We start from the raw sequence: 27,458 nt of genomic DNA on the forward strand, positions 1-27,458 counted from the left end.
TTGTGGCTCGCCGGCTCTCGGGCGCAGGCTCAGTAGTTGTGGCTCATTGGCTCCAGAGCGCAGGCTCAGTAGTTGTGGCGCACGGGCTTAGTTGCCCTGCGGCATGTGGGATCTTCCTGGAACGGGGCTCGAACCCGTGTCCCCTGCCTTGGCAGGCGGATTCTTAACCACTGCGCTACCAGGGAAGTCCCTCTTGATGAATTGTACTCTTGCTGTTGCAAAAGTGTTGCTTTCCTTTGTGCCATCAACCCCCTTGGAATATGTAGAAAGTGATAAGCGGTACGAATTTTGTTTCTTGTTTGTGCTTCCCTTTTGGCGTAAACGCACCGAGAGCTTTCGTAGACTCAGATTTTGCCTTTTGCAGAAGCCTCTCTGCACGTGCCAAATGCACCACAGTCACCAGAAGAGCCCAGAGGCACATTCTCTTGTAGCTCAGCCGACAGGCCTCAGGGTTGAGTTTCTCTGTGTGCTGAGAATTATTGGGGGAGAAGGTATTCTGAAGTCTCAGTAGGCAAGATCTGTAGGCTGGGCACTTCCTCAGGGAGCTACAAGGGTTGCCCATTCATAGGCCAGATTCTAGAAGCTCCCGTGCTGGCTTTGAGGCGCCAAGTCCAGATCCTGCCCTGGTCTACTCTGGTTGGCTGGAATATGCAAGATCGCGCATTGTCTTTTATTCTTTTCATCTTTTCGTGTGTGATGGGAACCAAATTCTATCTAATGTGTTCAGTTCCGTGCTAAAAACATCTTTAATTTGACATTAATTGAACACCATCATATAAAGCACAGACATGTCTATTTGAGAAAAAAAGAAATCCACAGTGCTCTTTTAAATCAAGAACTTAACAACTGGCTTTTCCCCCCTCGTCTAGCAAGATAACAGGGAGATGTTTCGAAACGTTCGGCACATGATCTACGACCTTATTGAGTGGCGATCGCAGATTCTTTCTGGAACTCTGCCGCAGGATGAGCTCAAAGAACTGAAGAAGAAAGTCACTGCCAAGATTGATTATGGAAACAGGTTCGTTTATTCGAAAGATGATTGCATGCTTACATTATCCAATATAATAGCATCCCCATAAACCTTGAGGAGAATAGAATCCTATCTTACGATAAAACAAAATTTCTAACATCAAAATAATGGCACGGGTTTCATTTTTAAAAGGATGAGCTGTTTGCTCTTGGATCCTGAAGATCAGGGGTTTTCTGAGTCACTGTTGAAAAGTATTCTTTTCAAGAAGATGGGCCTGGGATAACCTGTCATTGTCACTCTTTCAGAGGGGACCGCGCATTGATTCCCCTGACGGGGAACTTTTCCTTCCTGCTGACAGTATTTGACCTTGATTCCAGACATGGGGGTACTTTGTGTAGTAACAAAAGCACCAGGTTTCTTTCTGTGCAATCCTGCGTTCTGAAAGTTGGAAGGGACATCGAAGGGCACCTTAAAACTTGGCACCAGTGTAGGGACGCCAGATTTGGCGAACAGAAATACAGCCAGCTGGTCTCTTCTCTTCTCCGTCATCCTATGTGTGGTTGAATTTGCTCCTTGCCATGTCTTCTCACAAGACTTTCAGGATCAAGCGATTCCTGGCCAAGGAACAGAAGGAGAATTGTCCTATTCCCCAACGGATTTGAATGAAAACTGGTAATAAAATCAGGTACAATTCCAAGAGAAGACATTGGAGAAGAACCAAGCTGGGTCTATAAGGAGCCTCGCGTGAGGTGGCACGCATATTTATGCTGTGTCAAGGTCACTTGCATGTTACCATATCTCTCTGAGGCCATCACTAGTATCTGAACAGCCGGATGTGTTTTATTTTTGTGTCAGTATTTCTGCACTAGTGCAGAAACTATTATTACTGGCTTAATAATAAATATGTGAAACCTTTTGTTGGAAAAAGTATACAGCCAGCTAAATTTGCATTTTCGATATGAACAACACGTAATTGTTTTACAGGAGTATGTCTCATGCAAAAGTTCCCATTTACAGCGGGGTGCCGCCCAGCTCTGCTTGAATGCCTTTAACAATGGTGCACTCACTCTCCCACAGAGATGCGTGTCCTAGTGTGGGCATGCATTTCTGATGCACAGTCATCCCAGCTCTCCCAGGTTCTGTAACCAGAATGAGGCCATGCCTTTTCTACCGGGTAACTATTGGACTGTTCATAGAATGGCAGAGCTGCAAGAAGCCTTAAAAAGTATCTGGTCACAGGACCCCCAAATGCTGGTCTGTATCAGAATCACTTGGCAAGCTTTCAAAATATAGCATCCTGGGAACCACTCCTTAAGATCCTGATTGCTGGAGTCCGGAACGCTGGCTAGAAATCCCAGTCTTTCAGAATAGACTTGGACTGTGACGGACAGCAGATTGGGAAACTACTGGTTTAGTCCAGCCTCCTCATTTTACACATTAGGATGTAAAGCTCAGAAAATAGCTCCATTCAGCTGAAGGGAGCCCTGGAAAAACTAAAAAAGTGTTTTGTAAAATCAGAATTATAACAGTTTTGTTTTCTGGTAATTCAGACTTTCAAGTGTGAAAAGGTTTTAAAAGCTGCATTATTAGTAAGATGTAATGTTTGGAGTAGAAAAGCCTACAGGAGAAGGCTTTTTAATGTTTTTTTCCCCCAGGAAGCCAGAGATTTCTGGGTATAGGATATGAGATATTGTTGCAGTGAAACCCTCTTCAAGACCACCTGCCTAAAAACCCAAACTTTTGGAGCTTTGCTTCTGTTTTCTCTTGGAGTATCATATTTTGAACTTATGTCCAGAAACCACCTGCTTAATTTGGCCGTGGGAAGCCAAAGTACATTATGTCGTGGAACAATCTAGTTAAGAAAGGGAAGTATTTCCAAACGTAATTTACTACTTTGATAGGAAATGCAGTCCTTAACAAGATAGGTTTTTGCCCAAGGAACTCAGATCAACTCCATAACTTCTCTAAAGCCCAGTACTCTGTGCATATCTTTCTAGTTCCTTCTTCAGGAAACAAAATAGTGAAAAATAAAATCACTGTGTTCAAAGTCGGATTTTAAAATGGTTTCTGGGAGACATTTGAGAATGTGATTAAGGTCATGGACCATCTCTCTAGGAAAATGCACATACATAACACATACACACAGAATTTTGCACGTAATTTCAGGGAGTTCCCCCCCCCCCGCCCCCGCCCCGCCAGAGGTGCTTTGGCCTTCCACGGATTTAGTTTCTAATGGTGTTAGAGTCCCTTGCTCTGCTGCAGTGTACCTTCACAGTGGAGGCTCAGTCTGGATTCAGAACCACCCGAGCACCAGCTGCTGAGAACAGCGCATGGAATGGTTGGTGTGGAGATCCCTGAGAGACCACTTCCTGTGGCAGTTTCCACATGGCATTCCGGAAGGAGCATGGGCTCTGCCGTGAGAGGGCTCTGGCTCAGAATCCAGGCCCTGGGGTCTTTTAGATGTTTCTCTGAGCTTAGGTTTCCTCCTTTGTGAAATGGGTCTGACCAGCTGTACTGGCGGGCCTGAGGTACATGGCAGGGTGTACACAGCAGGCTGGAGCATGGCCAGAGCCTCTGCTTCTCAGGGAGCCTGATTCTGTGTGGCCTGCAGGACCTTCTGGTGAGTCTTCCTAAAGCCAGATGCTTTGTAGTTCTGCCCACGCCAGCACTGGCCCTGCCCACACCAGAACAGGAACCCCTACCCACCCTAAACAGCATTGACTCTGCCCACACCAGCACTGGCCCTGCCCACATAAGAACAAATCCCACTTCATTAGCATTGGCTCCACCCACACCAGCACTGGCTCCTCCCAGGGGGCGAGCAGTAATATTTAAGAGGGAAGGGCTTTCCCAAATTGGTGAATCTTGTTACAAAGACAGCTAATAAGAGCATATTACCTCTTGAAATTCCTCACAATCATTACAACCACTAAGGTTCTTTTCATGCAAAGGGAAAAGCCTCTGTTCGTTTAAAAGCCCGTTTACCCTGGGCTGCCGACAGGCCCAGTTGGTCTTGTTTCACCATCCGTGAATTTGCTCAGTAGATATATTAACAGGACAAAATGAGGTTTTTGTGATTTCCTTGCACAAATAGTGCAGTGGTCCAGCACAACTGACAAAACTGAACCTGCTTGACACGTTATTAGACTCATTCACCTATAGCTTTAAGGTGTGTGGCCTTCGGAGGAGTCAGAGATTAGTTCATCTAAATGGAGGTTTTACTGCCAAGTCGACTTTCCTCTTCAACTTGTAACTGTTAAAGCTATTCTCTAACTGAAATTTATCTTCATTTCAAAAGATGTTTTCCTTTGTTGTATGGTTAAAAAAAATAAAAACTGCCCCACTTCTATAGACTTGTTAATAGCAGGAAGAAAAATCCGAAAGGCAAAGTGTAAGGCATCTGTGGTTAAGATCCTCACGTCTTATTAAAAGAAAACCAGAACACACCACCGTAGCACAGCTCTTGGTTTCTTTCTTTATATAATTGCCTTTGTTTATTCTTTAAATAAAAATTGTGGTAAAAATCACCTATTTCGTTGGATTTGGGGAAATGGAGAGAATGTTGCCAAAAAACATTTCCAGATGTAGACGGACAGGTTTATTAGTCAGATGCTGCCTGTGTTTTAAGGTGGCTACTACATTTAGCCACCTGGCCAGAAAGTGGCTTAACATCACTGTGGATGACTTCCGTATGTTCTGTGTTGAAACAGTAGAACGTCTTTATCGAAAATCTTCTGTTGGGCTAATTAAGGGATTAGAACTGACTCTAGGTAGAAGGAAAGTAGTGCAGTAGAAGCTGCCAGAGACCGTGGTGAGGAAATGGAGTGGTGGGTGTGCCTCTGCTCCAGCTTTTCCTTCCTCCCACCTCTCCCCAACCACCAGCTGTATATATTTGGGCATATTGGTGGGCATGTGACTGTACATACGTACACATACACACACACATTTATATACACACATGTGCCACGGCATATACATGGCATGTGTGTACTTCAAACTGTCCATACAGGGCTTCCCTGGTGGCGCGGTGGTTGAGAGTCTGCCTGCCGATGCAGGGCACGCGGGTTCGTGCCCCGGTCCGGGAAGATCCCACGTGCCGCGGAGCGGCTGGGCCCGTGAGCCACGGCCGCTGAGCCTGCGCGTCCGGAGCCTGTGCTCCGCAACGGGAGAGGCCTCAACAGTGAGAGGCCCGCGTACCGCAAAAAAACAAAACAAAACAAAAACAAAAACAAAACAAAACAAAATTGTCCATACAGTTCACATGGTAATTAGCAACGTACATTTCATTTGGACTTTGTAGATCTGTAAGACAAAGCCACCACGGCAATGGAAGTAAAAACTGAATAAGTTTTTTTTTTTTTTAATTCCAAGGGTATACATTTTTTGTTAAAGGCGGTGACCTTGCAGAATTGTGTTTCCTAATACTGTGTGGGTGACCCCGACTTTCGGTGATGTTTTCTGCTCAGTTGCTGGGGCTGAAGTTTGTTAGAGAATTCAGAGCCCTTGGGTTGTGAAGTTCTGAATCCTTGTTGTTCTAGGATCCTTGATTTGGACTTGGTGGTGAGAGATGAAGATGGGAACATTCTGGATCCAGAACTAACTAGCACGATTAGTCTTTTCAGAGCTCACGAAGTAGCTTCTAAACAAGTGGAGGAAAGATTACAAGAAGAAAAGGTAAGTTCACCTCTCTGTAATATGCCATTTACACATGGAACACATTTTCTCAGCAGCAGTTTACTACATTAGTAAAACATCACCACTGATGCCCATTACGTGCACTGAAAAGGACCTGAAAAGGCACAGCTGCACAGTATATTTCATACGACGAGGGGTGGAATGGAGCCCAGCGTCAAAACATGCCGCTGATGACCTGAAAGCATTTCAACTCTTGCGAGGGGTGTGCTTCAGCTCAGGGGGCAGGGTTTTAATGACATTGGCTTTGTGGTCTTAGCTCGTGGGAAACAATACTCGATTCTGTGTTTCCTCTGATAGGAGTAGGAGAGTGACATATCTAAGCTCAACGATCTTATTTGCAAAGCAGAAATAGAGACACAGACGTAGAGAACAAATGTGTGGATACCGAGGAGAAACGGGGGGTGGGAAGAACTGGGAGATTGGGATGGACACATATACACTATTGATGCTATGTATAAAACAGACAACTAATGAGAGCGTACTGTATAGCACAGGGAACTCTACTCAATGCATTGTGGTGACCTAAATGGGAAGGAAATCCAAAAAAGTGGGGATATATGTACAGTAGAAACGAACACAACATTGTGAAGCAACTATGCTCCAATAAGAATTAATTAAACAAAATAAGCTCAGTGAGGGCGGGGACACGTATCTTATTGATCTTTTCCATCTTCCGTGGCCTTTAATGGTATCTTGTATGTAGTTGACACCGAGAACTCGATTGCCTGATCGAGCCATCCATTCATTCAGCAGCTGTTGAGCACCTACTCTGTGCCAGGTACTGAGGCCATAATGATGAATAACAGAGATGTCCTCGGAGGGTTTGATCTAATGGGAGAACCAAAAAGTAGACAAGCAACTCCACATGTAGTCTCCGTTCTGATTCATTGACTGGGCCCCTAAGTGTTTTGTATCTGAAAATACTCAGTATAAGCTGTTATGCGACTGGGACCATTGCACAGGGCACTGTTATTTTCAGTTGGGTGCGTGCCTGTGATGAGAGTGTCAGGTGAAGACAAGGAAGACGCTGCATGAAGGGCTTTGCTGTGTTACTGCAGCTAGTTTCACATGGTTTTCTGTTCTGTAGGGAATGAACAAAGCAAGGGGTAGCCAAGAGTGTTGCTCTTGTCGACTTTCTGTTGTATTGTTTTATTTCCACTGACAGTCTCAAAAGCAGAACATAGACATTAACAGACAAGCCAAGTTTGCTGCCACCCCTTCTCTGGCCTTGTTTGTTAACCTCAAAAACGTGGTGTGTAAAATCGGAGAAGATGCCGAAGTGCTCATGTCTCTGTATGACCCCGTGGAGTCCAAGTTCATCAGGTCAGTGACATTCCCTGGCTGCTGTCTTTCCTCTTTGGTTACTGTGGGGAAGATGGCCTCAGGACCCCCCAAAAGTCTTGCTCTTGCAGGGAGCCCTAGGGGTGATCAGCTGGCCAGACTTCCCCCAGGTAGCTTTCCTGCAGGTACGTGGATATTTGACGGTAAAGCTGAGTCTTGTAATGTTATAAGGACCTCGCAACTGCATCTTGAAGTCATGCTTCCTATGTTGTCTTTAGAGGATGTTTTGTTTGTTGCCCCCCCCCCCCCCAAGCCCCACCCAATGTATTGCTCTTGTCTTAATCTTGCTTTTTCGAGCTTTGGTTCTCTGTGAATGTCATTTCTGGACCTTTGACCTACTGTTATTTCTCTGAGATGGTTGGTGGAATACAGTGTCTAGAACGGTGCCTGCTATGTAAAGGCTCTCAAAGAATGTTCAATAAAATATTGTAAATCCCATCTCTGCCATGTCTGTCCTTTCTCATGTGCTCTCTTTCTCAGTTCTTGTTTTTGTTCCTCAGTATAACTTTCTCTTTGTCCAGAGGGAAAAAGTATGGTTTAAACTGTGTGTGTGTGTGTGTGTGTGTGTGTGTGTGTGTGTGTGTTTTAAAAGTCTAGAATCTTCACTCGTATTTTTGAAAATTTAAAAACTTAGTATATGACAGAAAACAGAACAAATTTCGTTGCCACTTCTGATAAGGACTTTATTTCTTCTTGTTGTAGGATTCAGTATGTATTTTTAGGTCATATTTGGTTTGTGTCAGGCTCTGAAATAATCAGGCAGTTTTACTTTATACTATAAATGAATGAATGGTGAATGTGAGACTATAATTGTTCCAAATGAACAGATATGCTTTTCATAATAAACTTTTAACATATACACACAACTGTGTAAAATAAACAACAGCGACCTACTGTATAGCACAGGGAACTATATTCAGTGTCTTGTAATAACCTATAATGGAAGAGAATCTGAAGAAGAATACATATGTATATAACTGAATCGCTGTACTGTGCACCTGAAACTAACACAACATTGTAAATTAACTATACTTCAATTTAAAAAAGTGGTTAAAAAGTAATAAAAACTTTGAAATGCCATTTGCATATAGTTCCTTTGGAATTATAACCCTGAGCATCCAAAATTAAAACCTCAAGGATTTTGTATAGGCCGTCCTTGCATACTACCCTGTATGGAAATTGCTTATATGTTAGTGGCAGAGCAGCTGTATCTGATGTGGTTGATATTTCTGAACCCATTTAGTTGTCTGCGTAGTGGACCTCCGTGGTATTAATGAAAAGTCAGTGTGGATGTACATTTGGTACCCTGTTCTATTTGGGAAATTAATTTGCTTTTATTTCTTTTTTTCAAGTGAAAACTACCTGGTTCGCTGGTCAAGTTCAGGATTGCCTAAAGATATAGACAGATTACATAACTTGCGAGCTGTTTTCACTGTAAGTGCATCCAAAGATGTTCATTTGAATTGCTCACCATTCTAATGACTATTTTTAATGACCGCTGTCTGACTTCTCACCACACTAGAGCATGGGACCTTGGGATGCCTTTAATACTTGTTAATTTACTATAATAACATAACTTCCCAGGGATCTCCTGGGTCTCTAGCTACCCTTAGAATCCCCATGACAAAGATGTGTACTTCATTACGTTGAGTATGTCTCTTAAACTTGGATCTTAAGTTCATTTAATGCTAATTCACATTTGTGATTCAGCTCCTTTTTGTTTTGTGAATGACTTATTAAAATGCTAAAAACTGGTTGGAGAAAAGAGTCGCAATCCATCTCTCTACTGTCTGTTTCAATTGAACCTGCATTGAATAATGGTTCTCCAAAATAACTTATGGAAATTAATATTTCTAGGATCTCGGAAGCAAAGACCTGAAAAGGGAGAAAATCAGTTTTGTGTGTCAGATTGTTCGAGTGGGTCGCATGGAACTGAGAGACAATAACACAAGGAAGCTGACCTCCGGCTTGCGGCGGCCTTTCGGGGTGGCCGGTAATCCACTTCTTTCCTTTTTCTTAAGAGTTTCAAGATCATCACCTTTGCCGTGAATACGAGCTGCCGTTGAATATTGGACAGCGGGCTGCTTGCTTTATAAGCTTTTCTGTTGGAGAGAAAAAAAAAAAAATGTATTCGTTCTTCTCTGCGTGGGTTCAGGTCCACATTCAGCTCAGGGTCTTTGCTCCACAAGCTTCAGGTGCAAATTGTATATTTGGTTTGAAAGTGGATCCTGTCTCCTGGAGGAGACCCTGACCCACATGCTCATCCTGGAGGGAAACCAGTCACTGGAGGGTTGCAGGCTTTCTGGACTTGGCGATTGATAGATTTAGGAATGAATTTACACAGAATGGTCCAAGGGATGAAAAGGTAGAAGGAGCAGAAAGCCCGGAGAGGGCAGAGTTCTCTTCAAATAGGGGCCTTTTATCCTGCGGACGTGTGCTCTGGTTTTGTTCTGTTTTTGGTGACAGCACAAGTAAAGGGAGTGATGAGTTATCTCTGTGGAGGGGAGAGGAAAGTGTCCCCAGGACGTCCTGATTAGTTGACCTCTTTCAGTGTCACTCATTTTTCACCATTTGGGAAGTGATTTCCTCTCACGGTTTGGCGGCTGCAGTGGAGTTTCATTGCGCAGCCCTCTATTTCTTCCTGTCCTTTCTGTGGTTCTTGGGATTTATATCAATAGGTATGTGAGAAAATTCTTCCTTTCCGATACATCACTGGATTTCTTGTATGAGCAGAGATGGAAGGACTCTTTACCTGGGCTACCGGGAAACTCAGGGCTTAGTTTCGTTTAGTTTTGTTTTGGCCCATTTTAAACAGATTTTATTTTTAGAGCAGTTTTAGGTTCAGAGCAAAAGGGAGCAGTGGGGTGAGGTAGGGAGGGGACAAGCGATCTCTTACCGTCCACGTTCATCCCAGAGGGCTGGCTTTCCTGAGCTGTTGAGCTGGTGTGTTTCTATAGATGCTACGTAAGGACCTGAGCCTTCTGCTTATGTGTTTCCCAACTTCCTACTCCTGTCTGCTCTGAGACGGAGGGAGGACATTTCATCGTGCGATGTGGCCATGTACACTTTGGGCACAAAAGGTAAATCTTTTAAGGCAACGATTCTCAGCCCTAAGTGTATTTCTCATTTGCACTTATACAGTCACGTACACAGCCTGGGGAGCTATTAAAACATATTCTTGCCCAGGTATGCGGTGCACATCCTTGAACTTGGATCTTTGTGTCTCTTCTGACTGTTGGGAGAGGACGAACCCCTAGAAGCGGATGCTGTGTATCTTGGCCACCTGGATGTGTGGTGCCCAGTGGCTGTGAGCAGGCTGTGGGGAGTTGTCACTCGAGCCTGCTTCTCATCCCTGCCTTCTTGGCTTTCTACCTGTGCTGTCCCTCCTCCATCACCAGCATCCTGACGCCACCTTCCGTCTACCCCCTGCATCGTGTGATGTCATGTTTCTGGGCCATTTAGATCCTCCTCTGTCACACACCTTTGGTGACTACATACAGCTGGACTCTTGGCTTTCTTTTTTTTTTAATAGATCTTTATTGGCGTGTAATTGCTTCACAACACTGTGTTAGTTTCTGTTGTACAACAAAGTGAATCAGCTATACATATTCATATATCCCCATATCCCCTCTCTCTTGCATCTCCCTCCCACCCTCCCTATCCCACCCCTCTAGGTGGTCACAAAGCACCGAGCTGATCTCCCTGTGCTATGCGGCTGCTTCCCACTAGCTATCTGTTTTACATTTGGTAGTGCATATATGTCCATGCTACTCTCACTTTGCTCCAGCTCCCCCCGCCCCGTCCTCAAGTCCATTTTCTACGTCTGTGTCTTTATTCCTGACCTGTCCCTAGGTTCTTTGGAACCTTTTTTTTTTTTTAGATTCCATATATATGTGTTAGTATACGGTATTTGTTTTTGTCTTTCTGACTGACTTCACTCTGTATGACAGACTCTAGGTCCATCCAGCTCATTGCAAATAACTCCCTTTTATGGCTGAGTAATATTCCATTGTATATATGTGCCACATCTTCTTTATCCATTCCTCTGTCGATGGACACTGTGGTTGCTTCCATGTCCTGGCTATTGTAAATGGTGCTGCAGTGAACATTGGGGTACCTGACTCTTTTTTGAATTATGGTTTTCTCAGGGTATCTGCCCAATAGTGGACTCTTGGCTTTCTTAAGATGGACCCTCATACCTGAACATAGAAACGCTTGGGCTCTTACTTTGGGGGTGACGCCCCCAAGTCCTTCATTCTTCCCTGGGCAACGGGGACCTTTGATGCCCAAAGTCCCAATCACAGCGAGAACTTTCTTCACCAGGGCCTGTGTGCTGAAGACCAGTGAGGGAAAGACATGGTGATGGGCGATTTCAACGCCTTTCCCTCTGAGACTGGGCTGGGGGCCCAAAGGGGCTGTCACTCCCAGGAAGTAGCAGAGCTAAGGCTGCTTTGAACTTACTGGTGCTCAGACCTAGGTTGTGTTTCTTGCTCACATGCTGCCTTCCTGCCTGTAGTTGCTGGGCTCCTGGATGTGTCCAGGGCTAGAGACGGGGCTTTGACAAGGGAGCTGGGTTATCAGAGAGACTCATAGTCAGCTGGTGGGATGAGTCCCAGAGGAGAGAGGTCTGCGGACACAGGAGAGCTGCTCACTGCGGCCTGGGCTGCAGGAGGTAGTCTCCTGGGTTCAGACTCACTTGTTCTGACCCATATAGAGCCAGTTGTCTGAGCTGCTGCTGCAAATACCGAAGGCTGATGGGACTTGGGCTGAAAAATGAGCTCTATGTGTTGGTTCAGAACTGGTGGTAAAGATGTAGTCTTGGCCATATGAGCATCTTAACAACAGGAGGGATGCTTCTGTTCTGGTCCTGCAAATCCCTTGCCCCTTTTTAGGGTGGAGGGAGGTGGTAGAAATGGTCCCCATTTTTAATATATGATTGTATGTTGTTAAAGAGGGCACCGTGCAGAAGGAATTAAGTGAGGCGTGTTGCTCACTTACCTGCAGTCAGTTGTAGCCGAGCAGAGACAGAGCACGTGTCCGGTGCCCCTAGGGCTCTTCTCGGGGGTTCTCGCTGTGTTGGTCTGAGCTGGGCATCGGTGATGTTCCAGCTGCCAGATTTGGGGCAAATTCATTCAGGTCTTTGAGCCTAGTTTCCTCAACCATACAGTAGGTGAGTGAGGGGATTAGCTGTCCAGTGTTTCTTGCAATGGTGTCCACGGATGCCAGCGTGGGGTGGGTAGACCGTAGCCACTTGATGTACTGTCTCCTTGTTGGGGCCGTGCAGTGGCTGATGTGAGGCTCCAGAGCGGTGCTGTCCAGTGTGGTCGCCCTGCCACACGCGGCTATTTTGGCATAAGAATGAAATCAGAGTAAAAATTCAGTTCCTCCATTCCACCGGCCACATTTCAGACGCTCCTTGGGATAGAACATTTCATCAACACACAAGGTTCTATTGGAAAATGCAACTCAGTCGGTGCTAGTTGGGTAATAGACAAAGGAATTTATTAAGTGGAACTCTGCTGTTTAAGCCCCAACCCCATTTGGGCTGGTGTTTTCTGATAACTTGATTGGTCTTTCAAACGTGGAAATACTTTAAACTTGAATATAAGAAAATTCCACCAGTTTATGCTTGTTGTTGGTCAGAGGACATTCCGATGTTCTTTTGTTTGTTTGTCTTCCATGATGATAGCATTTAAGCAAAACCGCCTCTGTTCTTTTCTTGTCCCCAGTGATGGATGTAACAGATATAATAAATGGAAAAGTAGATGATGAAGACAAACAGCATTTCATTCCCTTTCAGCCGTAAGTATGGGGCGAAGTACTTAACCAGGTAGAATATGGAAAATGTATGTTTGTAATAATTATCTTTATAATTCAGTTTATAAATTCAGCACAAACAGGAATTGATTATTGAATAATAATGAAACATCTGTTTAGTCGCTGCTCTAGTGAAGGGCATTTTTGTAGTCGCAAGAAACCTGGGTTACAGTTTATGGTCTTGCGAGTAGAAGATTTTACGTGTGATCCCTGACGTGCCTTATCCTGTGGGACGCTCAGAATTACAATTCCAATCTGAGCATGCATGTTTCTTCACGTAATTGATTTATTCTAGTAGCTATTCACAGTTTCAAAGTACAGTAGTTTCAAATTCCTCATGGGAAGTTGCCGTCTTCAAAATAAAAAAACCGCACACAAGAAGAACGAATTCTTTTGTAACTTGTGATTTTTCTGTCTCTGGGGCTGCCTCGAGTGGACGTTGTCTGTGCTTTGCCATTTTTAGGGTTTGTCTAGCTCTGGCCTGAAGTCTATAGAGAGGTGTGCTGGGAAGGCACTTGGAGGAGATTCATTAAATTGATTCTCCGATTTGAAGGTAGTTCCCGTGGAAAAGGTTGAAAGAATTGGTGTTATTTCCCTGGAGATTAAAGCCAGAGGGCGCCTGGATAATGGTCTGTAGTCCCTTCAAGGGCACTTCTCCACCTTAGACAGAGAGAAAGGAGGAGGAATTAGAGGGGTTTAGGTTAACTACAAGAGGGGGCTTCCTCCTGGCGGTGTGAAATCTTAGAAGACAGAGTAAAGGATAAATTGAGTTAGAATGACCTGTCATAGTGCCCTGCATTCTGTCTTTTCTCATTTCTCTTTCTACTTAAGTGATTCCAGGCTTGAAAGAAATTTTATTTTAGCCAGTTCTGGTTGTTTTCAGATGTTGGTTGAGGGGGCTTGGAGGTTGGCGGGTGGTGCGGGGAGTCCTGTCCTGGGGGGATGGGGGAGCAGGAGGTGGTCTCCCTTTGCACCCCTGTCTTTGCACGACGGACCGCGCCTTCAGCCCCGGGCTTGAGAACCACTTGTTCAAGGTGGAACAGAGTGTTTTCCTTTACAGGCAGGTGATCTGGTCAGACAGCATCTTGAAGCATGGCTCAGTAGGCATTTAGAATAACAGAAAACATTGCATTAATGTGCTTGAAATTGAGGTTCGCTTTTACGTATCTCACCACACAACTGGAGGCGAAGGTTTTTTGTGGCTTCATTGCTTTAGATTTATTCTTCTGTCCAACACTGTAACCACTAGCCACATGTGGCCATTTCAGTTCATGAAAATTAACTAAAATTAAATATTTAGTGCGTCCATCACACTAGTTCCATTTAAAGTCTTCAGTACCACAGGTGGCCAGTGGCTACCAGATTGGTCAGTGCAGGTAGAGACCATTCCCGTCATCATAGAACGTTCTGTTGGAACGTGATACTTTGGAATCATACCTGGTGAAGAGAGTTACAAAGGGAACTCCATTCTGCAGAATCTGGAAGTTTCTTTAGTAAACAAGGAGAACATAATCTTGGAACATGGGCAGATATTGAGGTAATAACTAAAACACACCATTATAAAACGATACTATTAAGTTGCCCATGAGAAAAACAATGCAGCCCAGTGATGTTTTGAATGCCGTTTTATTCATTAGACCTCAGAGTTTCTTGATGCCCAAATGCACCAGTGCATTGAAATTACCTGTTGCCTACTAGTGTCTTCTGGGAAAAGTCAAGGGAAGAAGAAAACTTGGGTTACGGTTTGAAAAGTGAGGGGGGTTAGTTTTAGACTCACTAATCTCAATTTCACCGGGACTTGTTATGACCTATTTGAGGTGGCATCTTGCTGCCACCTTTTTCTCTCTTGTAGTGAAATGTCCACTTTAATTACATGTTCACTTCTTACTGTAATTTGTGACTTCCTGCTCCATTAAAGGAAGACTGATAATACAGATTCATATGGTCAGTGTTAGAAACAAAAGAGAAGCATGATTTTAATAGCAAAATAAGCAGTGGAAGTAGTTCTTTGGGAAATGCCATGCTAATGAAACCCATTTTTTGCTCCATTAAAACTGATTTGTTATACCACAGGATACATTTTAGGGAAGGAAGCATAGAGTACATTTCTCTCTCTCTGTTTTTTTTTTTTTTGCGGTACGCGGGCCTCTCACCGCTGTGGCCTCTCCCGTTGCGGAGCACAGGCTCCGGACGCGCAGGCTCAGCGGCCATGGCTCACGGGCCCAGCCGCTCCGCGGCATATGGGATCTTCCCGGACCGGGGCACGAACCCGCGTCCCCTGCATCGGCAGGCGGACTCTCAACCACTGTGCCACCAGGGAAGCCCTCTCTCTGTCTTTCTTAACTTGGTGAAGTAAATGAAAACAGGACTCAGCTTTCTTGAGTAACGTGGGCTCAAGTGATGAATAGCGCTTGTCCTAGTTTCTAGGAATAATTGTAGACATTATGTACCTGATGTACATTTTCTCGCTTGTTGCATATTGTGCTTTGCTGTGCTACACAGTATTTCCCTTTGCCCATGTCGCCCGTTTGTTTCTGTTTTCTCAGTCCTAGTGCAGCTTCTATTAAAAGCTCCTGATCCATGAGTCCCCAAAACATTGATGATTTACATTCATAATTGTGTCACAGTTTTACTCTTCAGGCATGGTAGTTGTGTTCTCTGAGGATTATGCCACTCTTTTCACATTTAATTATTTTAGGCTACGTTGAGTACACAGTCTGATGGAGCAGAGTGGTTGCTACCCAAGCTTCCCAAGCAGTTAGGTCCGAGGGATCTTTTGTTTTTTTCTGTCTTGGTTTTGCTTTTCCCTTCAAAGCACCCACCCCTTGACCTATGCTATATGGTCAAGAATTAATGAAAAAGAAGAAATGGTCCTAAACATTCCTTGGGATTAAATGCTGTTCGGCCATGTTATTTTCAGATAAGTTCCCTTTTAGTAAGTTGTCTGATAGACATGGAGTGGTGCCCTGGTTCACCTTTATTTCCCGGGGGTGGGGCCGACCTCGTTCGCTTTACTCCTCTTGTGCGGTTCAGCATTTTCCTGATCAATGCTCTTCCCTGTCTCTCTTGTCACCTATCCTGTCCTTTGTCGTGCATTGACTTGTGATGACTCTCTCTCGCACTCGGTGATGATGATCTCTTGTGTTCCCTTGTTACCGTGACCTCTGGGTCCCTGTGCCCCTTTGTCTCCTGTGGTCTTGGTCGTCCCGTGCCCTCCAGGCTCGCGTTGGACGACGCCATTCGACACAAGCCGCTGAACATGTCATCCCGTTTTTCACCCAGGGTGGCGGGGGAGAATGACTTCCTTCAGACTGTTATAAACAAAGTCATTGCTGCCAAAGAAGTCAACCACAAGGGCCAGGGTATGTATTCTATGGTTTTGTTTCTATAAGAGTCCATTTGCATGAACTTGGGAACGTGCTGTGGTTTGAATTTTAGTTTGATGATGATGATGACGATGATGACGATGATATTGATGATGATGATGAAAATGACAACAGTGATTGATGCTGCTAATGACATGATGATGATAATGGTGATGATAATGGTGGTGATATTGATACGATGATAATGACAATGATGGTGATGATGATGTTGATGACGATGATGATGATGATGATGATGATAACAGTGATACTGACGGTGGTGGTGCTGCTGACGCTGATGATGATGGTGGCAGGGTTGGGTAATGATGTACTCGCTGTCCCTGATGTACGTACGGCCTGTGAGGGTTTTCTTGCCGATCATCTTTTTTTTTTTTTAACATCTTTATTGGAGTATAATTGCTTTACAATGGTGTGTTAGTTTCTGCTTTATAACAAAGTGAATCAGTTATACATATACATATGTTCCCATATCTGTTCCCTCTTGCGTCTCCCTTTCTCCCACCCTCCCTATCCCACCCCTCCAGGCGGTCACAAAGCACCGAGCCGATATCCCTGTGCCATGCGGCTGCTTCCCACTAGCTACCTACCTTACGTTTGTTAGTGTATATATATCCATGCCTCTCTCTCGCCGTGTCACAGCTCAGCCTTCCCCCTCGCCATATCCTCAAGTCCGTTCTCCAGTAGGTCTGCGTCTTTATTCCTATCTTACCCCTAGGTTCTTCATGACATTTTTTTCCCTTAAATTCCATATATATGTGTTAGCATACGGTATTTGTCTTTCTCTTTCTGACTTACTTCACTCTGTATGACAGACTCTAGGTCCGTCCACCTCATTACAAATAGCTCAATTTCGTTTCTTTTTATGGCTGAGTAATATTCCATTGTGTATATGTGCCGCATCTTCTTTATCCATTCATCCGATGATGGGCACTTGGGTTGTTTCCATCTCCGGGCTATCTTGCCGATCATCTTTGTAAACATTGCTGAGAGCCAAGCTCCTGGATGAGAGGAGAAAACTGACTAGGATACGATGAAATGTTTGGAAAGAGCCCAGGGTTGATAGGACTGGAAGCAGCTCCTCTGTTTGCTTTCCTCAGACGTCTCCAGCCACCTCCTCTGCTCAGAACACTTGAATGACTTCACAAGAGAAGAAAATAACTGTCCACTGCCTGTGATTTCACCTTGCTGTTTAGAGACACAGAGACATTCAACATCACCCACCTCCCCACGTGCTCTTCTCGCTGGTTTTTTCTCTCTCGCTCGTGTTGTGAACTAATCACTGCCACCTTGTTTTCCGGGGCTCTCGCACCCCGTACCCCTGAGACAGTGGCTCCATTTCGCAGACTGGCTCCCCTTCAGTTTTGTAATCGAGGGGATTTCTCCTCCCCTGCTCCCCAGCCTGCAGTCTTCGTTTTTAATCCCACGCTGACAAGTTTCCCAGCGGCTGACCCTCTGCTGGCAGAGGCGATGAATCAGTCACCACGGGCTGGTGACAGCTGGCTCTCGGCTGGCCAGGAGGGCTGCCGGAAAACAAGTGTTTACTGAGGCCCCGCTTCCAGCTGGAAGGGAAGTTGGGGGAGTCACCTTCTGAGTTGCTCCGACCTGAGGCTGCTTTTAGCACCCGTGGGAATATCCATTCCTCAGTCCTTGATTAGATGCAGACTTAACCATAAAGTCAGTAGAGCTGAGGTGAACAGACCTGCTTCATTGTCTAGTTACCTTATGTCACCAGACTTTTAAGAAACAATTATCTTGATTCATTTCCCACTGTTCTAAGGGAGAGCGTGAATCAAACCTAAAGAATGTCCTGGAGGAATTAACAGCCCCTATCCCTCTGCAGGGACTTTTTTGGCTTTCTTTTGATATGAACCACCCCCCTTCCCTGGAAAACAACAAAACAAAAACCCCAACCCAGAACGTTAATGAATCGTGGCCTCTCTAGACGGAGAATTTTCAGCTGACCCAGGACCCGTCTTCCCATAAATTACCAGCCCTCCCAATTTGCACTTTAACTGAAAACAGCAGGGAGATCCAATTAAAGCTGTTTGATGAGAGCGCTCTGAGGCAGTGGCCCCAGGCCCCCGGCCCCCGGCTCCTCTTGCAAAGTCATCAGGGTTTTGATACACTTTTATTAGAGTCACGCAGGAAAAGTGGAGACTGGTGGCCGGCCAGCAGGAACTTGCTCACAGAGAGGACCCGTGGCCCGCCTCTGTCAGTCTCACTGGTGTTGTGGCCAAAATCTGTGTCGCAGAGATGGACTGTTGCCAGGGGACCCCGATTCCTTGAACTCTGGGGGGAGGAGGGGTGCTTTCAGGTCACAGTGAGAGCTAAGTGACAAGAACATTGATTGTTTTCAGAGGGACCATTGGTGCCTTCCTGAACCAAAATGCCCTTGGGCCACATCACTGGCTCAGGTTGACCTTGAACCGGAAGTGATGGAGTGACCTTTCGCCAGGGCTCACTCTCAGGCCTATTTCAGTGCATTACAGGGAGAGCTGAGAGGCCCGGGGCCCAGTGAACGCAGCATGGAGCGAGCTGCTAGGTTTGCGGAGTTTTGCCCGGTGGAGCCCCACGTTTCCATCCATGGTGACCCATCAGTTCACACAGTCAAGTGCACAGAGCTGTGGAAGGGACTTGGAGGGACATGGCCTGTCCCTTCTGAACTGGTCTCCAGGCTTTGGCCTAGTTTAGGTTAACATCTACATGTTTACTTGTTGCAATGGACATCTTTTATATTTAGCCCAAATTATTCTGCACCCAGAGGCGCTGGGTATTTTATGTGGACGGTGAGTCCTCCTCCACCCCCAGACATCTGCTCCTGTTGTTTGAAATATAGCATATGCTAATACTCCCGTTTGTGTTTAGTTACTGTGGTTTAGCAAAAGTCAACTTGAATACACTTTTCCCTTGAAAATTGGCCTCATTTCCTCCTCTGAGGAAAGTGTTGGAAACCCAACGTAACTGGGCAAATTTAATCTCTGTGTTTAAATTGTGTTATAACAAGTTGTGTCACCAAGTTACTGGTTCATCAGCTAGTTGAGCAAGCTGGTACTTGTGAGAAAGCAAAGGTGTTGGAAAGACATCTTTACTTTTACGCTCTTAAATAATTATCTCAGCACGTCCTGCAAGTCCTTGAAAAGTGTCTTCGAGTTAGATTTATTCTGGAGATATTCCTTCCTTTGGGAGGTTTCGGGACTCAGACTCCTAAGATTTAGCTGCGTCCTGGTGTCCCCAGCAGGGAACAGGTTCATGTCAAGTGTCACGTGCAGTGATAATTCCCCTTGCACTTCTGTGAGCGTCCCTTTTCCCTGGTCTGCTCCACTGGAGGACAGAGCCAGGGGTTAGGTGCCCGGTACTCCAAGGGTCCGTCTGTTCACTCATCCTACAGGCCTGGAGCTGTGCCAGCTTGTGGTGCTTCTTTTTAATGTAAATTTATTTATTTATCTATTTATGGCTGTGTTGGGTCTTTGTTGCTGCGCGCAGGCTTTCTCTAGTTGTGGCGAGGGGGGGCTATTCTTCGTTGTGGGCTCCTCATTGCTGTGGCTTCTCCTGTTGCGGAGCATGGGCTCTAGGTGCACGGGCTTCAGTAGTTGTGACTCTCAGGCTTTGCAGCGCAGGCTCAGTAGTTGTGGTGCACGGGCTTAGTTACTCCGCGGCATGTGGGATCTTCCCGGATCAGGGATCGAACCCATGTCCCCTGCATTGGCAGGAGGGTTCTTAACCACTGCACCACCAGGGAAGTCCCGCTTGTGGTGCTTTTGTGTGAATTAGAAAGAGATGGTCTGTCCTCTGGGTGAGTGGGGAGACGTATCGCTGCCAGGATACACAGCTTGGTGAGCAGAGTGCAGGCTGGATTTAGCTCCCACTTGCCTTTCTTTGCTAGTTGCCTTGTGCAGTGCACATCCTGAGCAATGATACGCGTGTCCCTGCTGGGGTGCTACCCCCGACGACTCTTTAGAGACCTGTTTTTATTGGTTATGCTTCTCTCCTACTTCTTCAACTGTCCCTCTCATGGTCGGGAATTTTATATCTTAAAAAGAAAGGGGAAAAATATAGAAGGAAAGAAAAGAAAAGGAAACACACAAAAAATGCTCCCTCTGTCTCTGTACTGACTAGCTCTTGACTCCACTGTTGATTTCTCAGTGGAATCTTTCGCCGGCTGTCCGCCCTTCATCTCCTGTAACTTCTCTGTCCTTCTCCCAGCAGCGTTTGCCCCTCTCCTCCCCCAGGAGGGCTCCTGCTGAGGCCCACCCTGGTTGCCCCGTGCTGCAGACACTCCCCTTTCCTCGGGCTGCATTTTGTGCCGTCGGTCACATTGATGCCACCCGCACCTGGTTTTCTTTTTTCTCTGCCCTCTGCCTACCCCTGTCTCTCACCTACGTCTCTTTCCCCGTGTGGACTCTCAATGTCAGCCGCTCTCCTGGGCGCAGGACGGCGTCTTCTTGCTCTCCTCCCTCTGTGCTCTGACCCTTCGGACGTCTCCAGGGCGCAGGGTGTACCAGCCCCTGTACTGGTCGTGCCCGGGACTGTCGCCATCTCTGAGAGCCACTCCCCCTCCATCCCTCCTTCCTCCACTTGCGACATGACCCCGATGCTGCTCACGGCGCCCCCGCCCCCGGTGCTGAGGTCCTGCCAGGGTCCGCCTGGGCTCCTGCAGGGGTCTCTTCACTGGGGTCCTCGCCTCGCTCTAAATTCCCAGCCACCCAGTCCCAGGCAGCCACCTGAGCCCTGTCGGGTCAGACGCTGGTCGGACTCCTCCCCCGGGCCCTTTGGTGGGGACCGTAGCTCCTGCCACGGCCGACAGGCCCTGGGGTCAGGTCTGTGCTGCTTTCCCAGCCGCATCCCACGCCTCTTCCCTCTGCATCTTGGGGCTGCAGCCTGGAACCCCCTTATTTAGCATCTCATCAGCCCTCAGATCTCAGCACAATGTTCCTTCCTCAGGGGAGCCTCTGTGACGCCCGGGAGCGCGGTCTCCACGTGTGCTTTAGAAAGCTCTTTGTAGGCACGTGTTTCACAGAGACGCCCTTGGTGTTTGGCTCATGGAATAGAACTGGGCCCCTGGCAGTTGTGTAGTGAGTCTGTGCCCTGTGTCTGCAGCGCCCTGTGTGTGTCTGGCACCCAGTGGGTGCACATTAGGTACTTCTCAATAAATCAGAGGGACAGTCTAGTTGGCAACAGGAGAGGGCTTCCACCAGCTGGTAAAGAATAAAATGTCATCAGTGACCGTGGACTTTCTCGACGACAAGTTGTGTAAATCTTTGCAGAGGACAGGCCAGCTGCTGGGAGACGAGGGGGCTGGAGGGGGGAGGGGGAGGGAGTGAGGCGTGAGGTTTAATTCAGCAGAGCCGCTCGCAGCAGAAGCAGCCTCAGGTGTGTTCCTTGTGTGTCCACATCAGCTGTCTTCCAGGTCCGGTTAGAATGAAAGTTGTTTGTGAACGAGGTCTGTAGTTTTCCCATTTTCTTCTACTGAGTGCAGGGTGCTGAGCTAAACAGTGGTGAGTGGTCCCCGGAAGCGTGCATCTAGAGGAGGGACAGCTGGACAGACAGACACATACACACGTGGGCACACACACAATAGTCATGTAAGTGAGGACAGGTACTGTTATGTTCTGATGGGCAGGTGGGGTTCCGCAGAGCTGAGTGAGAGGAGAGCAAGCAGGCCAGGCCCCCAGAATCTCAAGGATGGAGACCCCGACCTGCCGACTGATAGTGACACCCCTCCCTCCCTAGGAGAGCACGTCCTTGCAAACACTGACGGAGCCAAGCGACTGCTTTGCGTCCTGCCTTTGACTTTGTTAAGTGTTGGCTTTCTACCCTCTTATTGTTTGATTGCTGCTCCTGGAGCATTTTATACAAAATGCGTCAGCTTTTGTGGAGCGGGGGACAGAGGGCAGGGCACACACGCCTCCCAGGTACACCGTGCTCTCTCTCGGGCATCCTTGCATCTCTTTTAGAGGGTTTGAAAGCCTTCATTTTCCCCCTTGGAGAAAGGGGCTGAGTGGTGGCCAGAGCATTAGTTGCTACTTTGCTGTGACATTGTGAAACAGAGGGACGGGGCTGCCCTGACTGCCGCTGTCCCAGTCGTGTGGCTGGCCCGCTGGTGGTCCCCAGCCCTGTGTTCTGCGGCTCCCCTTCCCGGGAGCACGGGTGCCGCTGAGCAACTGGATACTTTCGTGGGTTTGTGAAGCTGCGAATTTACCTCCTGAATCCTCTCCCGCTGTCATTCTTCTTGGGAGAATGGAAAATGGTAGCCTTCTCAATCCCCTTCCAGAAGAATGCTACCTTCTGATTTGTCTTCAATGTATATCAACTCAAAAGAGTCATCAGTCCCAGGCAGAGGTAGCACGTAACTGCTGTTATGTCCTTAGGCTCCTCCAGTGTGGGATTTGCATCCCAGCTAATCAGATGCAGGCATCTGTGCCAGGCACCTTTTCCCTGGTCCCGCTCCTGTCTTTCTCATCCACCCACACTTCCTCTTAAGGCATTGCGTTGTGAATTAAAAGCTGCTCATTCATTGATATTGATTTCATGAAAACTTCTAAAAATGTACAAGATATAAAGATGTACATGATAAAACGTGACTCATTGCATCCATTGCTTTTCTAGGTTTGTGGGTAACATTGAAATTACTTCCTGGAGATGTCCATCAGATAAGAAAAGAATTTCCTCATTTGGTGGACAGGACCACAGCAGTGGCTCGGAAAACGGGGTTTCCGGAGATAATCATGCCTGGTAAGAATGGATGAATCCTTTAGCCCCTCTGAGCGTGGGGTGCATGCGGCCGGCATTGGGAGGGTTTATGTAGCTGGCCGCAAAGAGCAACATTTAGGTAGGAGCTCAGGGAAGCAGAGGGTCGAGGGTGTAAAGCCCCGCGTGGCGCTGGGTCATTCCTGCAGGCAGGAGCTGCGGCCAGCGTGACAGCCGAGCACCGGGGTCAGGCCGAGGGGAGGAGGGTTCTCTTGGTTATAATAACCCTGGAGGGCTGGTGTGGAGCAACTCCTGGTGATACAGTAACAGGGATAAGCAAATGAAACAGCATCGGCCAGAGACCCAGCCCTGAGACCTTGAGATGGTTTCTGCCGCCAGCTGGGCAAAACGCCATCATGATCATAATCAAACGCACCGCTGTTCCGTGCTCTGCTGTTGCCCTTAATCAGGACGCCTGCAATTTGTCTTCTGCCCACAGTGTCTGGAACGGACGAATGGACGTTTGACATCTCGCTCACCCTGGCTGAAGGACTGAATGCGTTTGGTCGGGTGATACTTAATAATGTGATAGGGGGTGATCAGACAGGGGACCGTTTGGAGAGCCGTGCAGAATTCACTTTTAGGCTCTGAGGAACGGATTGATTATGATGGTTGGGTAGGACTAAGGCGACTCCTTTACGATAATAACGTACGTTCACGATGATGGTCCTGGGCCCGTCTTACGATCCTATAAGAGCATTTGAATTATCCAGAATGTGTTCAAAATGAAGGGAGCACAATTTGGGTAAATATACCCTCTTATGTTCCAAGGTTTGAAAATAACCCTCTTTGGTAGGTTATGGGTTAAATGTCTCTTCACCACAGTGGTCCACAGCCTTGAACCCCATCCGTTGGCCCCAGAAGCGAGAGTGCAGGCATCCCACCCTCTGGTATGAATATCATTTCTGCCCCTCCCTGGCCCTGGGCAAGTTAGCCGATCTCTCTTAGCTGTGGTTTTCTCCTCTGAAGAACAAGAATAATAATAATTCCTACCTATAGATCTGGTTGGAGTTAGGATGCTTTGGGGTGTAAGTAACAGAAAACACAAGGCCAGCTCAAATGGCCGCACCCTGAGGATACTTGTCGGTCATGTGAATGAGGAAAAGGGACAGAGCCTGCTGCCAGGTCAGCCTGGACCACTGGCTCCGGTTCTCTGCAGCCCCCTCTGCTGAGCTGTCTCCTTTGCGTGTTGACTTTATCCTCTGGGGACAGGTCCTGCTGGCGCCCATCTTCTTCCCAAATCCCAGTGTCCTGAAGAAGACGACATGCTTTCCACCCAGCGTTTCCAAACAAGCAGGCCGAGTGTCATCTGGCCTGGACTGCTCAGGTCCCCTGGGGACCCTGGACAGCGATGGTGGTTACATATGCACATCGGCCACAGGGACCTCTGGAAGGGGTCAGCTCCTCCCAGCTGCCAGGGCTGTATGAGGGAGACAGGGACACACTACACACGTCTGGATAGATGTCTGATCAAAAGAAGGAAGGGGGAGCAGAAAGTGACAGCCCAACACAAAGGCTGCCGCAGGGCGGATGCGCAGGTTCCACGCATGAAGCCTGTGAACGTTTACACCCGGTACCCGCTCAGTGTGTTTTAGTTATCACACTAGGATCGCCCCAACCCAACCATGGGTTTTACGCTTATTAAACTGATAATGAGAGCCCATGTTAAGGTTAACCTCTGATATTTACATATGCCTTCAGTTTCCAAATGACATTCATATTAATCATCTGATTTGATTCTCAACGAGATCTTGGGAAGCATGAATCTTTATCCTTGATAACCGTGGGATACTTTTTGGTTTGCAAATACTGCTCCCATTAATAATCTAGCTTGATTCCATATAAGGACCTTGGAAGCCTACAAACTGGTGTTGAACTAATTCCCATCAAGATTAAGCCACGGCCTGAAGACACACGGGTAACGAGCAGTGGAAACGGGGCCAAAGCACCCCGTGGTCGGTGCTTCCCTGCAGCCTCCTGGTACAGGGCTGCGCTGTAGGTTCACAGGGGGAGCTGGGCACTCAGTGCGCCTCAATGTTATGGCTTCGTTGATTTTAGGGCATTTTAGGGACATGTTCTTTCTGCTCCCTCTGCCTTTCAGGGCTCTTGTGGGTCATTGTCTACTCTGTCTGTTAAAACGATAGGAAAGACATCTAACATCAGCTAGATTGAGTGTTTGCCAGTCTCACCTGTAGAGGAGGTAAGCATGACACTCAGCAAGTTAGGAAACGATGGAACACCTATTGCTTGTATGAGTCAAGGCTGTTCTATATGCAGCTAATTAACTTGGACTTCCGAGTGGACATACTGTTTGCATTTGGATTCGAGGTGCAAACTTGTAGATGAGGATAACGTCATTGACATCATGCATTTATCTTGGGTGACCTGAGGAGGCCCTCGTGTGCAAAGGGAAACCTGGGAAACTTCTGGTTCACACTGCCTGTGCCTCCCTTACAATTGATAGACTTAAAAAGTAAGTCTAAACCTCTAAGGTAATCTCATGATCGATGCATGGGAAAACTGTGCAGCTGGCTTGTTCCATCTCCTGAGTCTGGGGTTGGGCTTCCCGTAGCGAGCAAGCATGGCTTGAGTGAGTCCCCCACATCCTCGGTCGCTGAGTGACCACTGAGAGGCTGTGAGCACCGCACCTTACCCTTCTGGGGGGGCTCTCTCAGACCCCCGCCTTCAGCCTCGCAGAACCTGTGCCTTCTTGTATATGCGTGTTTATGGAGACGTGCATCTCCTTTGCACGGTGGGAGAGCCGGCCGTGTCACTGTTGCTGGTTCTCCTACCTTCTCATGACCCGCTGGGAATCCCTAGGTCCTTCTGAAGGATCCTGGTGGGGAAGCAGAGTCGTCGCCGGAGCTGGGAAGGCGGCTGGAGGCTTGGATGGGCCACCTGTATCTGCTTCCATCCTCCTTCCTCCCCAGAATGAGAACCTTGTAGCCCGGGAGGCATTTGCTGAGACCCCTTTGTGAGTGAGTGCCCATCGGGGGTATCGACCTCCTATAAATTGGGTCTTACTTTTGGGCTGGAGTCAGGACCCCTAGGCCCATAGGAGGAGGGGACCCTGAGGTTCAGCCGCCTCCCTGCCCAGCGCATGCTGCCTCTCTGGCTGACGAGGCCCGTGTGAAGCTGCTGTGGCCCTTTTTGATTATGGCGTTGGTGCTTTGATAGAGTTTTCAGGCGGAGCCCTTGTACAGACTACCCTGCCTTATCCATCAGGCCGTTTAGTGGTGAGTGGCCTGGGAGGTTAAGTGACTGGTCTGAGGTCACACAGCTAATTAGCGGCAGGTCCTGGACCGGCAGCCTTGCCTCCTGCCCCCAGCCCTGTACGCCATCCTTCTTAACTTCTCCGTGGTCGCTCTCGGCGATCACAGCCCTACTTCCTTTCCAGCAGCTACTATGGCAGTGGTAGCAACCCGCTGGGATTATTACAATAATGACTTTTAAATGAAAGCTTAATCTAATAGTTGGATACATTAAAAGCCAGAATAGAGCAGTCTAGAAAGCAAAAAAAAAAAAACAAGAAAGCAAGGGGATTTTTTCTCTTCGGGGATCCTTGTTCTTTGCCCAGAGCAGGTCATTTGCTGCTCCTGGCCACACTGTTGAGGCAGCCAGACAGACAGCAGAGCAGCCGTCAGAGCGTAGCGATGCTTCCTCTAAATCATGTTGCTGATGAAGCTTGCACAGTTCTCCCAGTCGGACCATTACCAGGGGCTTTGTGTATTCTCGGGGAGGAAGCGTCTCGAGCTCATTTGTTGCGTGTGTGTGGGGGGTTGTATTTTTTGGGGGCACAGTTTAAGGCCCATCTCACTTAAAAAATGTATGAGGCTTTGCTCCCTGTGTCCCCGTTCAGGATCTTGACAACTGCCTGCCAGGAGGAGAGAGGATTCTTTGCAGAAAGTTTCTCTCTTGACCCATCCCTGGTCCCTGATCCTAAGTGTCAACTCAGGACATTGGCTTGTGGTTCAGATACTGTTTTTGTTCAACTCCTCAGTGGAACGAAAAGGAGGCCAGTGTTGCTGGTTATCCTTGGTGTGCCATTGGGTGTTGGGATGTTCCTTGGCTACCGAGCCTCAGGTGACTGCAGCCATGCCCTAACAAGGCGTGGCGATGTGGGTTGCAGTGGGCCGTGGATGCTGGGGCTTGGGGGGGGCGGCTAGCGTCTGCGCAAACCCACTGACAGCATTCGAGCTGCCCTGGGCATGGGCTGCCCATGGAGTGTAAGAGCTCCTCTGCCCACGTGAAGCACCAAGCAGATAATTAGGGGCCCTGACGTTTTCCTCTTTCTTGCAAGTCTTATAGTGATGACAATTGCCTTTGTCATGCTGTTAAATGCGGACACTATTTTGTAGAAAATATTTCATAATCATCTAATACAGTATTTATGATACTCTGCTAGGAATGGCAGAAATCACAGTCACACTGTGAATAATGGATTGGTTTTTTTTTTTTTTTTCTATTTTTGCGGTACGTGGGCCTCTCACTGTCGTGGCCTC

General features: G+C 47.3%; 1 protein-coding gene across 4 annotated transcripts in view; it reads left to right on the forward strand.

Annotated features, from left to right (window-relative positions):
* The window catches only part of DOCK1 (dedicator of cytokinesis 1), a 529,068-nt gene that overhangs the window by 68,008 nt on the left and 433,602 nt on the right, over positions 1–27,458 (forward strand). For 2 of the 4 annotated variants that reach the window (XM_060127083.1, XM_060127085.1), the window contains 8 exons: positions 870–1,018; positions 5,509–5,644; positions 6,831–6,988; positions 8,359–8,440; positions 8,864–8,999; positions 12,736–12,808; positions 16,043–16,185; positions 22,816–22,941. In XM_060127083.1, the coding sequence (XP_059983066.1) occupies positions 870–1,018; positions 5,509–5,644; positions 6,831–6,988; positions 8,359–8,440; positions 8,864–8,999; positions 12,736–12,808; positions 16,043–16,185; positions 22,816–22,941 (1,003 nt within the window). The remainder of the gene's footprint in view (positions 1–869; positions 1,019–5,508; positions 5,645–6,830; positions 6,989–8,358; positions 8,441–8,863; positions 9,000–12,735; positions 12,809–16,042; positions 16,186–22,815; positions 22,942–27,458) is intronic. The other 2 variants (XM_060127084.1, XM_060127086.1) reach the window with 1 other exon arrangement.

The sequence above is a fragment of the Lagenorhynchus albirostris genome, chromosome 16 (assembly GCF_949774975.1).
Source record: "Lagenorhynchus albirostris chromosome 16, mLagAlb1.1, whole genome shotgun sequence".
Classification (NCBI taxonomy): domain Eukaryota; kingdom Metazoa; phylum Chordata; class Mammalia; order Artiodactyla; family Delphinidae; genus Lagenorhynchus; species Lagenorhynchus albirostris.